Source organism: Phyllopteryx taeniolatus, chromosome 9 (assembly GCF_024500385.1).
Source record: "Phyllopteryx taeniolatus isolate TA_2022b chromosome 9, UOR_Ptae_1.2, whole genome shotgun sequence".
Lineage (NCBI taxonomy): Eukaryota > Metazoa > Chordata > Actinopteri > Syngnathiformes > Syngnathidae > Phyllopteryx > Phyllopteryx taeniolatus.
In genome coordinates, this window is record NC_084510.1 from 13,552,365 (window position 1) to 13,565,873 (window position 13,509).

The 13,509-nt window shown below is 39.1% G+C and overlaps 1 protein-coding gene across 3 annotated transcripts in view; it reads right to left on the bottom strand.

Moving 5' to 3' along the window:
- LOC133483740 (MICOS complex subunit mic25a-like) overlaps window positions 1–13,509 on the bottom strand; it is a 132,563-nt gene that overhangs the window by 79,611 nt on the left and 39,443 nt on the right. For all 3 annotated transcript variants that reach the window (XR_009790187.1, XM_061785390.1, XM_061785392.1), the window contains 2 exons: window positions 11,583–11,653; window positions 3,213–3,348 (listed from right to left, as the gene is read on the bottom strand). Coding sequence is in view for 2 of the 3 variants with exons in the window: in XM_061785390.1 (XP_061641374.1) it covers window positions 3,213–3,348; window positions 11,583–11,653 (207 nt within the window). In the remaining variant the exon portion in view is untranslated. The remainder of the gene's footprint in view (window positions 1–3,212; window positions 3,349–11,582; window positions 11,654–13,509) is intronic.

Consider the following 13,509-nt stretch of genomic DNA (forward strand, 5'->3'; position numbering starts at 1 on the left):
TAGCTACAAATTTTTAAAATTATTACTGGTGATCCGACTGTTTGTTAGGGTTTGCTTTAAGGGTGCTTCGTGCCTGAATAGTGTGAAGGGGTTGGGTGATTATGGGAAAAAATAATCACGACTATTTTTGTTGATACTGAAATCACGATTATTAAACATGATTATTCATTTATTTTAAAACTAGATCTTTAACTTAAAAAAAGAGTTAAACACTCAGACAAAAATAAATAGTCATGGCTAAAAACGTGCCAATGTTTTTAGCCATGACTGTTTTGTCTATTATATTTGTCCCCCCAAAAAAATCCTCTCATTACTCTGGCATTCAACAAATATAAATATTTTTTGAAAACCTAGTTGACCTAAAACAGGAAAAGTTCAGTTTGATTTCATGTCACAGTCACAGAATAATAAAAAGAAGTGTGTCTTTTTGTACAGTCATTGACTGTTTCTGCTGTTCCTGCTGTGTGCACCTTGGCCTCTTGGGGCAGTGTGGTGGAATGCATGCATCCATCCATCCATCCATTTTCTGAGCCGCTTCTCCTCACTAGGGTCGCGGGCGTGCTGGAGCCTATCCCAGCTGTCATCGGGCAGGAGGCGGGGTACACCCTGAACTGGTTGCCAGCCAATCGCAGGGCACATAGAAACTAACAACCATTCGCACTCACAGTCATGCCTACGGGCAATTTAGAGTCTCCAATTAATGCATGTTTTTGGGATGTGGGAGGAAACCGGAGCACCCGGAGAAAACCCACGTAGGCACGGGGAGAACATGCAAACTCCACACAGGCGGGGACGGGGATTGAACCCCGCACCTCAGAACTGTGAGGCTGACGCTCTAACCAGTCGGCCACCGTGCCGCCGGAATGCATGCATGGAGCTACTCATTTTCTGTAAGCTAAAGAAATAAAATAATTAATTTAAAAAATGTAAAAAAAAAAGAAGAAAGTCACGTTCTAACTTAAACTCGTTTTTCACAGATTAGGACGAGCGTGCGTTCTGAGGAGCGGGGTTCAATCCCCGGTCCCGCCTGTGTGGAGTTTGCATGTTCTCCCCGTGCCTGCGTGGGTTTTCTCCGGGCACTCCGGTTTCTTCCCACATCCCAAAAACATGCATTAATTGGGGACTCTAAATTGCCCGTAGGTGTGAATGTGAGTGCGAATGTTGTTTGTTTGTATGTGCCCTGCGATTGGCTGGCAACCAGTTCAGGGTGTACCCCGCCTCCTGCCCGATGATAGCTGGGATAGGCTCCAGCACGCCTGCGACCCTGGTGAGGAGAAGCGGCTCAGAAAATGGATGGATGGATGCCCTGCCCTGCAGTACCCTACACACATTCTCTGGAGGCTGCAAAGTATGAGCCACGGGTGATTGGTTGTTGTGATCAGCAATGAAAGGCATTGAGAGTCAAGCGCCGTGTTTTCCATGGAAATCATGATCGGCCACTGATCATGATCATGGATTGGAGCACCACTATTTATTTGTTCTTCCCAGGGTCTTATATAGTTTTTGGCACACTTTCATTGTAGAACCGGTTGCAGTTGTCCACTACGGTTCAATTGTGTAGGTTGGATCTAGACATTGCTGTTTGATTGGTTGACGGGAATTGTCAAATCCATGTTGACAATAGAATACAAGAGTGGGATGGAAATAGCAAATAATATTTTAAAAGAAACCTAGGATTAAGTGTATCGCTTGTTTGAGGATAATGTGTTACATCACTATTTTAATTCATTGACGTGTAGAAAAGGGTTTGAAAGAGAAAGAACACGAAATGCTGTACACTGCGTAAACTCAAAAGAACTGTATTGCTTGGTGGAAATGTAGCGGAGGACAACTGCTTCACTTTCTCAAGTCTCAGTCTGAATGAACCCCACCACATCTCCCCCCAAAATAGCTATATTTATAAACATACACAGAGAACTTCTTCAAAAAGAACACCATCCGAGTAGCAAGAGGATTCTTTGAAGTACTTTGAAAAGACATCGCTTTTATTGGGAGTGTTTGCAGTGATTTTGCAGGCAATTCACACAGCCAAATTCGCCGGCTATTGTTTAGTTTCTTTCATCCACTCCATATTAGTGGGTTTTGTCATTGTTATTGTTTGCTTGATGGAAAAATTGGGTAAAAATAAGCACTTTGTAGATAAACTGTGGCTATGACAAATAATAGTGAAAGCATCTCTCGAGGTTTGAATGGACAAATTGATTTCAATAGACTAATAAGGGTGTAATCTTTCTATCAGAAAAGTCCAAACACAATGGGCGGCATGAGATTTAAAAGCCGTCAAATGAGCAATTCCCCTTCAAACCAACCACAGATAAAGACTCTTAGACATCAACCGATTTGCTGCAAAGATTGAAAGGATTTCATCTTGTTTTGATATCACGGCCACGGTTTCCTCTCTGTTCTGACTGGTCTGGTCTCACCTGCTTTCCTTCTGTCTGGTTTAACAATCAGATTGAAAGTAAAATCCAGCTACTCTTGCCAAATGTGTGGCAAAAAGAGACGATGACGGAAAATGCCAAAACCAAATTCAGAAGATTTTCAACAGCAAAATCAAACTCTTCTGAGGTTATACAATTTTAAATACAACCATCATTTTGGAGTTCAACCGCCCCCCCCCCCCACCCAGCATAATGTCACACAAGATGATTTTCTTTAACTTGGTGTGGATTTTTTTGTGAGACACTTTGGCTCATTTCCTTTTCATTCCAAAGGAAGATCCAGCCACAAAAAGTAGAGAAGCACATTAAATGAAAACAATTGAGTAAATAGCCTCATATTCAAAGCGGTAATACTCCACTGTCACGAAATGCGTTGTTTTCCCAGTGGTAAACTTCTTTTTACATTTGTGACAATTAAGAATGTAAAAAAATTTTGATGCTTTGTAGACTCACTTCAATCTTTGTCATTCATCATTACTCTTCAGACTAAGTATTTTTAAAATTGTTTTTATGTTTTAAACTAACAGTAGTTAATTTATTCGTACACTTATATGACAGTTAAGAAGGTTACTTAAAATTGCCTGCACATTAAATAAAGGTTTTATGATCCAAACCTTGATCCTGGAATGGATATTTATCAAGGCCTAAATCGAAGCAAATTGGTGGTCGACCACAGAGGGTCAGTAAAATTAAAAACTGAAACAAAATGGCTGGCAAGTTTTTCTATGCTTCTCTCACAGCCCTTCACCAACACAGAAAGCTCTTGCCTACCTTCTTGGCTTGCTGAACGCAGGTCATGTACTGTTTGGCCAAGCTGGAGCAGTGCAGGGTTTGCTGAGGATTTTCTCTGTAACACTGGAGCACCTTGGCCTGAAGCTCAGTGCACACCGCCACAGTCTGCCGGGGCCTGCACACACAAACACACTAACTTAACAACAGAAGGCAGACATGATTCCAAGAGAAAATGGCTTCTGTACGCTATGTTTCAAAGTTAGCTTCCCAGTCCTAGTACGTTGTAGCTTTAACTTTCTTAATTGGATAATATAGGCTCAAACTTTTAATTTACTCAGTATGTGAGTGATGACATGGACAATACAAGTATAAAACACACATTAATCCATCTGCAATTCAGGACTGTTTGGTTGTTTGTGGTCTTTTACCTGTGGTAACAGGATTTAAAACTGGCAAAGTATGGATATAACACAGATTTTGGATTAACACTGCATGGTTTAAGTGACACAATTCAGATTTTTTATTCCCAAGTAACAACAGTAGGATACGCGTCATGGCAGCGTAAAGAGAAAAAGTTGCATAGAATCCAATACGAAACACTGTCCAGTTGAGTTACAAAGGTGAAAAGTAGAATTTGTGTTTAGTTGGATTCAGAGGTCAATGGCTTCATTTGATGTCTCATGACGGGTATATTTCCTTTTGACCAACATTTAATTACATACTCAATCTGCACGTACAAACACTGACATGCTAAGTAGAGGAGCGCTTCCCTAATGTCCTCGCACAAAGCAATTTCAGAATTAGGCATTCTTCACATATGGATGAGCACAGGTCTCCCTGTATTCACTGACAAATACACAATTAATTTGTTAGCATGCATCTGTGAATTATGTCTGTTTGGCATACGGGCCAGATAAAGTATACACACTGAGAACGGGAAGAAATTGCTGTGAAGTGGCATGTGTATCGCGTAGAGTGTTTGTGCGTGTCTGCAGGTGTGTGTGTGTGCTTGCTTGCGTGTGTGCAGTAGAGGGTAGAGAAATAGGATTAAATTAATCATTGGAGGAGAGAATATTCATGAAAAGAAGTGAATGCAACCTGAGCGAGGGTAAGAGAGAGGGAGTAAATCTGACAGTGACGTTTTCAATGACAAACCTTACAGCTTGCACAGCCCATGGAAAATATTGCACATCTCCTTTGCTGTATTGTTTCCTTTCTTTCAAGCACCTTGGAAGTCCAGACACTCTTGGAGTTTGCACTTCTTTGCGTCATCTTACAAGGTCATTCAACAAGGTCACTTTTCTGGGGCTATGATATATCGATTGTGTTTTAATGAACAGTTGCAAATTTGTATGCTCGTGGGCTGTTGACTGAAAAAAAAAAATCTTTATTTGAAAGCTTTATTTGATCATATTTCTCTATTGTTAACCCTTAATAATGGTGATGCACCCGAATATAACATAGTTCACGAAATTATGTATACTCAAAGTAATGTGAATCATATGCCACACACCCTCAGTCTCTAGATTTGAATCCAACTGAACACTCACAGGGGGATTGATGTGTGAGATGGTATTGTTGTAATAAAAACACCAAATTATGAAATACAGTAAATGGTAGAGTCCATTTTGTTTTGCCTCACAGCGTGGATTGATAAATCCTGATCAGATTTGCGTTTCTTCCACAGTGAGTTACAGCTATAGCTATGTCAGCTGTGTAAGTAGTGTAAGATGATCTCAATGTGAAAAAGCATGCTTTGTAGTGTTTGTACTCAATACTTAGTTATACCAGAGTGTACATTTACTGTAATACTACATTGTCCAGCGGAGGCACCATTTAACTAATATTACATAAGTAACATCAGCCAGGGCGGCACGGTAGACGACTGGTTAGAGCGTCTGCTTCACAGTTCTGAGGAGCGGGGTTCAATCCCCGGCCCCGCCTGTGTGGAGTTTGCATGTTCTCCCCGTGCCTGCGTGGGTTTTCTCCGGGCACTCCGGTTTCCTCCCACATCCCAAAAACATGCACGTTAATTGAAAACTCTAAATTGCCCATAGGTGTGAATGTGAGTGCGAATGGTTGTTTGCTTGCTTGCCCTGCAATTGGCTGGCAACCAGTTCAGGGTGTACCCCGCCTCCTGCCCGATGATAGCTGGGATAGGCTCCAGCGCGCCCGCGACCCAAGTGAGAAGAAGCGGCTCAGAAAATGGATGGATGGATGAACATTAGCCAGTGTTATGATGCAAGGTCTTAACATCTGGGATTCATATTAAATGCTATTTGCAAGTCCCGAATACAAATATAATTTTGTGTAGGTTGATTGAAGACTTTAAATTGCCGGAGTACCTGGAGAAAACCCACACAGACACGGGGAGAACGAGCAAACTCCATACAGGTGTGAGGTCAGATTTGAACCTGGCTCGTCAGAACTGTGAGGCAGATGTGTTAACTTATCACCGCCCACAGGGTTTTATGTTCAACTGAAAAATTTAAAAACATTTTAAACAGCACATAACGGAACTATAATGACAATTAACACAATTATCGTTGTCATTATGTCAGGTAAATTCTGTGTGAAAGGAAATAGTGGAACAAAGACAGTGGTGTGAAGTTTGACACACGTCACTTCTCCCGTAGACATCACATCAGATGCTGGCGCTGACGTCATTATCTAAATATCTGATGGATTGCGGGATTATGTGACGCTGTGTGAAACCGCAGACAGTTATGGCAATATCAGATAAATGCTGAATATTTTGTTAGGCTCTGATGCTGAAATTTTGTATGAGTTCTGTGTTAAAGAGGCTTAATACAAACACCACTGGCTTCTGGAGGGCACAGGTTATGTATATGATACTGTATAACATAGTATAATCTAACAATGGATGTTGTTGTGTTTAGTTGTCTGAAAACAAGCATGTATATCGCACGACTATAGTTACACCAGCTTGATGTTTGACTTCAAATTCTGACAGTTGTTTCATTCTCAATGAATCACTAAGAGGAGGCGATAACAGCAACAATAGCCCCAAGGTAACAATCCAAACTCAAGTAGAAAAAAAAATCATTATGTTCTCTACTCATGAAGACAAACCCTCCGATAGTAGGAGTGTTCTAATAATGGAATCTGAAGCAGAAAATTGTCTCTGCTAATCTCCACCAACTGCCCTGTTTGACTGAAATTAAAGGTAAGCTTTTATTAGAAAACTGTTAGCCACTCCGGCTTGTTTGACAGAAACAATTTTGCACCATAAAGAAGCAAGACAACTCTCAAATGGCTTTCTGCCTGTGATATTTTGCATAAATATGTGCAGAGTTGGGGAAGAACGATTAGGCTCAAATCATTAAAGTTTCCCATTCTTATTTGTCTCACCTTGGAAGAGTGTGGTTGATGTGAAGAGAGCTTAGGTTCTAAGTCGCCACAAAGCGTGACATTGGGGAATAAAGCAATAAGAGGAAAAGGCAAAGACTGTTAAGGCGTAACATTTTATTATTCCTTCTTTGTCTAAGTTGGTGTTGTTTGTGTGTGAATGGTTATTAATGTAAGATGACAAGGATTTGCACTTCTCTAAAGCAGAAGCCATGGCTTTATAGCTGCAGTTTTTTAATGTTACGCTGAGTGAAGGGGAAGAAACGAGAGGATCAAAGATGTCAGGACTCGGGTGAGATTAAAAGGAATTAGGGTGCACGCATCTTTTATAGTTAGATGATAGTGCCATAAGGATAACATTTGCAACAATACATTTCAGTTATCACAAATCACACTTGCAAAAGCCACATAACATCAGGGGCTAATATTTAGTTCTGAGAACTGACAGTACAACAGGGTGCTGCGACTGACTTACTTTAGGTAGTCATACTGTAAAGTATCTCTTACTACTCTTTCCAAGTGATGCACTTACTAAATGTCTGTCTCAAACAAGTCTTAGGTTAGCCAGCATAAGCAGGCTTTTAACAGGTATTAAAAATGTTTTTAAACCGGTCTAAAATGTTGGACCCAGCAAACATTTAGAAAGAGCAGTCAGATTGATGAGAGATGCAGTTTTTTTTAGGACTGCTCTGCATGTGAAAAATGGCTGCAACTTTGCACAACCAACGGCACATTTTAATACGACAGCTTACCAGCAGCTTTTCAGCCCGTTCTTTTTTTTTTTTTTTTTTTTTTTTTTTAAATTTGGTAATATGTTATTGAGTTTGATAAACTTGAATTGTTACAGAGAAAGATGTCTAATTTCAAGCAGTCATTTGGTTTTGTTATTTTTGCTGCATTTTCAGCAGATTTGCGGACGTCACATAAAATGTTGTCTGATTAAGTTTGTGTTGTTTTGGGTTTAACATTTTATATTTCTGATAGGTTGGAAAAAGTCGAACTTAACCTTTAAAACATTTTAAACCGACAATATGGATGCCATGGACTGAGAACTGATGCAGACAGTTGTAGTGCGGAGAGGAGATAGCAATGTAGCAGGACAATTTGCACTGTTAGCTTCACTGATTGATCCCCAACAAACTCACTTTGAGGAACTATAGGGAAGTGTGATGGAAGGGGATAAGAGGAGGGTTTCGTTAAAAGAGGTGACATTCAGGAACAAGATAAGGTGCACATGTGCCCGCCTGTTTATATGTGACATCTATTTGCTGATAACATTTCAATCAGCGGTTGAATGACTCACTCAAATTGTGGCTGACGTGCGGCAAGACTATCTGGCACCACTTATCATCACTAGCCTTTCTATTGTCAACCATTTCAATTCCAGGGGCCTTACATTGGGTTTAAAGAATCTATCCTTCAAAACTTTCTTAAAAAAGTTGCTTAAACATATAAAGCCGTATACAATATGTATAAGTGATTGTGAGTGGGAAGTATGAGATTCTATGTAGTTGATTTGTTGATGTTTTGTTATTAAAGGTTTGGGACCAAATTGAAATAGCCAAATAAATTGCCCATGTCCGATTTCCAAACAATGGTTTCATATTGTATGTGAACATACACATGTATATACAATGCAGTACGTGTACTATGCTGTGGGTTTTAGAACAGCAGTGCCTGCAATAGTAATAATAATAATAATTATTATTATTGTGTGTGTGTGTGTGTGCGTGCGTGTGTTTAAGTATATACAATGCAGTACGTGTACTATGCTGTGGGTTTTAGAACAGCAGTGCCTGCAATAGTAATAATAATAATAATTATTATTATTGTGTGTGTGTGTGTGCGTGCGTGCGTTTAAGGGGGAAAAGGGATGAAGAGGATGTGACTACACAGTACTGTGGCTTTCTGCCCCCCTATCCAAATCTTCGACCAGTATCGTGTGAAGACTAACCATCTCGACCTGTACTTTGGGGTGGCGTTCACCTCTGAGATGTGCTACCCACATTCAACCAAGAAAAGATTCAAAGTTGCATAAAATAAACTTTCATGTGGACTTCACGGTTACTTCATGGTTAAGCCTCACGAAAGACACCCAACCCTCGGTGTCTTTATGTCCTGTCATTACATAAGTTACTTCAGAATTCAAAACAAGTATTTCTAAGAGGATTTGTGGATTTTAAGATCTTCAGGTAAGCTAAAATGCAGGTCTGCGCCTGTGTCACTGGGGAAGATGGGAAGTCTGCCACCCCAGGATAAAGCTAATGGATTAACTCCTCTGAAGTTCTTGGCCATGGTTAGTACAAAAATGACAAAAGAGGCGATTACTTCTTTGTTTCTAGCATCTTGCTTTTCCACTTCAAAATCATCATAACCAGCAAAACTACAAAAAACTAAGCCACATTGAATGCATGAGTCCAAAACAGACACATTAACAACCAACAACAATGCAAGAGAATAAGTGTCTACTGTATTTATTTCTCTGTATGTAACTGTTGGTCACAGTGAAGAGACAAATTTCACAAGTGGGGAAGCAAGAAAGCTGAGTGCTGCAGCAAATACTGCAGCATCAAAAGCTAGAACACACCAACTGTGTTTATTTTTGTCATTTGTAGCTATGTTTCAGCAAATGTTACGAAGAGGCGGCAACGGCGAATCTGCTTGGTCAGTGACTGACCAGCAGTGGTTTACGTCAACCATACGGTATTGGCTTGGCATGCATGGAACCCTCGTTGACTTGGTAGTATGTGCTTTTGAAGTCAAAGCAACAATAACTGGTAGAGAGTTTATAATTACTGAAAGGTCATCTGTCATGTTTTTCTATTGACGCTCAAATGTTTTTTTTCCATTTTGAAATAGACCCTTTTACAGAGAAAGAAGCACGAAAAAGTGGACAATGCAAAAACAAACAGTAGACAAAGACAAATGGGACCGGCAGCGAAGTTGGTAGTTGCAAATGACATGATAAAAGATGAATGTAGAGAATAAATTGGAACTAGAGACCAATACAATGCCAGAAGAAATTGGATGTACAGTAGTTACATATAGAATACAGTAAGCTCTTCTTAGCTTACCCACCTATCCTTCAGCAGTGAGTAAATAGAATAATTACTGGATGGTCAGTGTAGTATGAAATGACAGTGACCACAGCACAATGACACCCTGTCCAAATGCTGGCAGAACATGACAACCACACACTTGCCTGAATACAAAGTGTGCCTGTATGCATGGCCGAGATTGAAGTTTCTGTGTGAGCACTGCAATATAAAGTAAATAATAAGCTGCAGATTGTGGCGACACAAAATGCTCTCCCCACCAGCAAAATTGTGCTCAACTAATCTTGTAACCTCTTCTATACAGCAATGAACAGTAAATAACAAAACCTGCCTAATGTAACCGTGTGGACCCAATTTTGGGCTTGAATTGACTGCAGTGGGGCAAGTGAATGAATAGTCGAGAATGCTTATGAGATGCAAAAATGTCAATATAAACTTCCTGTCACTGTTTTTCAGAGGTACCGGTACTTTTACACTGCATTTAAAGAGCATTATGATAAAATATCTGTTTATTAGCGAGTATGTGACAGTGTTGTACCTGGAAGAGTTCTATGAATGAAAGTTAATGAACTAGTTCATATTGTGGGCGAACGTGAACTGAACTTAGTTCATTTCTGCCTGATGAACATTATTGAAAACGCGCTCATTCTGGTGTGACGGAATGGTTTTGTTAGGGGCTTCCAGGACAAACCCCTGCTGAACACACTATACAGTATACGAGCCTTCATATGTCTGGTGATAAACGCCGTATTTGGCAATCGATGCACTGCGGCTGCCATTCATGTTTACATGCGCATTCCGGGACACTCCATAAATGGGAGAGAATGTGTTATTTGTTTGTAAAATTCTAATTTGTATCACAATACTTTCGTCAAAAACTGTATGAGCACACTGTTATAGTATGAATTCATTTTGTTTTGTAATATGAGACTAGATAAGATAAAATATTTTGTTAATATAGTCAGCCAGAGCTGCTAAGAATGCCAACTTATCAGTCCTTTCACCAACGTTCCTGTCATACTGTGTTGCGTGTTTTAGTTTGCACATTAAGGACAAAAGTCCTGTTTTTGTTTTAATTCCTCATTTAAAAAAAAAGACCATTCAAGCAACAAATATTTCCTCACGTTTTTGACATTGTAGGGTAAAAGCTGCAGCTGGCTACTAGTTAGCTAGAAGTGTGAATTGAATGGGTGGCAACAAAGGGGAAATAAAATGCCAGTATTTTACAGGTAATAGCCCATCAGCAACATACAGTATGGAGAGAAAAAAAAATACATTACAATGTTGTTGTTTTTTTTTTTTTTATTATGAACTAGTTCATTTTTGGTACAGTGATTTTAGTTCCAAATTTTGAATTATGATCTATGGAATGAACAAGTTCATTTTTGGAATGGTGTACTGAACTTTGAACTACTTCGTGTAGAAAATGAACTCTCCTAACATTGTCATTGGCACATACACGGAATAGGGGAACGTGAGCTGGATTAAACTCTCTCCTTTCTCAAAAATTGCCAGACAAGGCAATATAGTGTAAATTGCAGACTATGGGAGTGCCAGTTCGGCGTCAATTAAGCACTGAATGGAACTGACTTGCTTTTTTCAAAGCAGGTGAGCTTCGGGCTCTGCCATCCCACAGAAAAACATGTTTATTTGGGGACATCATGCTGCTTGTGTTTTCCATCAGCAGACTGCAGCCTCTCTCTGATTTAACTATTAAAAAAGATCAAGTCTGTGGTAGTTTTAATGTTGTGACTGAAAGACAGGAATGAGTGATCTCAAAATTATACATACTGTAACACATAATTTCCCCTCTTTATCAAGTGTGTGTCTTTCAAAGGAAATTAAAGAACAAGCAAAAGAATAGAGTGAGACATTTGATGCATATTAACCAAACTGAAATCAATTTATGTATCCAACTAAAATAGAAAGTTTACCAAATTTGGCCCTGCTATAAAATGTTGAAAATAGAAGTCACAGCGCTTACCTGATGTGAGCCTCTGCTTTGGTGGCTGCCTGGTTGTACTGTTCAGCCGTCTGTTGGTAAGTATCAAGGTTCTGGCGGCAAAGAGACAGAGATAAAGAAACGTGAGAAACTAATTATACCCAGGGGTTATTTAAATTTCTGTTGATGTTCTGCTTTTTTTTCAGAAATCTCCTGTGTATATGCTGCTTTTAATTATGCACTTAACTTCTCCTGCACATAAAACAGTATAATAAAGGTGAGCGTTTACATTATATGTCTAAAATTAAAATGAATGCATTCACAATTTGTATTTATTTATTTTAAATCAGAAAATTTTATATTAGAGCACTAACAAGGTAACACGATGAGCAAAAACCATTCCTCACAAATTCCCTAAATTGGAGACCTTTGGATTCACAGCATTGCCAGCAAACCTGAATGCCGATGGCCAGCAGATAGGCCACAATGCTTTATTTCATGTGGGGAGAGTGGCATTTAAACTGCAATTACTGCTCAGGAAGAGCTTATGCCATGAGGGCGAGGTCATACGCCGGCCTCCGTTACAGGAATAATCAGTGGTTATGGTGCTTAGTATACTACATAGTGGTCATAAATGCACACAAGCGGGCACAATGGCAAAAGTCAAAGTAATTGTCCATCTAGTTCATTAGAACCTCCAAAGTCAAATGCACCAAAAAAAAATATTATAGATAGATAGATAGATAGATAGATAGATAGATAGATAGATAGATAGATAGATAGATAGATAGATAGATAGATAGATAGATAGATAGATAGATAGATAGATAGATAGATAGATAGATAGATAGATAGATAGATAGATAGATAGATAGATAGATAGATAGATAGATAGATACAATTTGACCAAAAGTTTGAAAATTTATTGTTTTTTGGAATTGTAAAACAGTGGGGAAAGTGGATAGCACATCTGCCTCACAGGTTTGAGGTTATGGTAAGGGGGTTTGACTCTGGGCTCTAGCCTTTCAGTTTGATGTTGGCATGTTCTGCCTGTTTTATCGGGGTACTCTGGCTTCCTTTTTCCTTGTTAGGTTAACGGAAGACTGTAAGGGCCTAAATTGCATGTTTACTCATGCTAAAAGGGTGGAGACTGCCAGATTTAAAAGCCAGTTTTGTGCTTTAGGAAGCACTGATGGTTTTCACCATGGAAAATTTGGGAGTACACTGCAAGTACAAAATGAAGCTTGAAATGATGGAATTGGAAGTGTTAGTGGAAGAGGCAAACAAACATATGAGCTACATAAAATAAATCTATCACTATCCATGTTTTATTATGCACTGACAGTAACTACAGTAACTAAGTTTATATTTCATAAGCCATTGAAAAAGTTTTTTCTTAAAAAAAATGAATGTAGAATTCTAAAAACAGATTTCAAATTTGATTTAATAGTGATGTCATATTTGGTTAGGACAAATCTTTAAGTATTTCCTTCCTCCAGGTATGCACAAACTACAGTTAACTAAAAAAAAAATAATATGAATAAATGATAAATTATTGTATCGGTCTTGAGAAGCAGGAAGTTATCGGTATCGGCTTGAAATGTTATTTATTGGGCATCCCTAGTTCTCCTCACTCTTTTCTGTGCCTTGGTTTTACCATACCTAAATTACTGCATCTTTAAGAAAAAGTTTCAGGTTTAGGTCCTGAATACATGAAAGAAATGCTAATGGAATACAAACCCAGTAGGGCTCTGAGATCGACAGACTCAGGTCATATAGTGGAGCAAACCAAACATGGTGAAGCAGCATTTAGGTATTATGCTGCACACAAATGGAATAAATTGCCAACAGAAGTGAGGTCAGCCCCAAATGTGCATGTTTTTAAGTCCAGGTTAAAAACTCTTCTTTTTTTCCCCCCATGCTTTATAGAGCTTTTTCACTTTTAAATCATATTTCTTGCACTGTACGC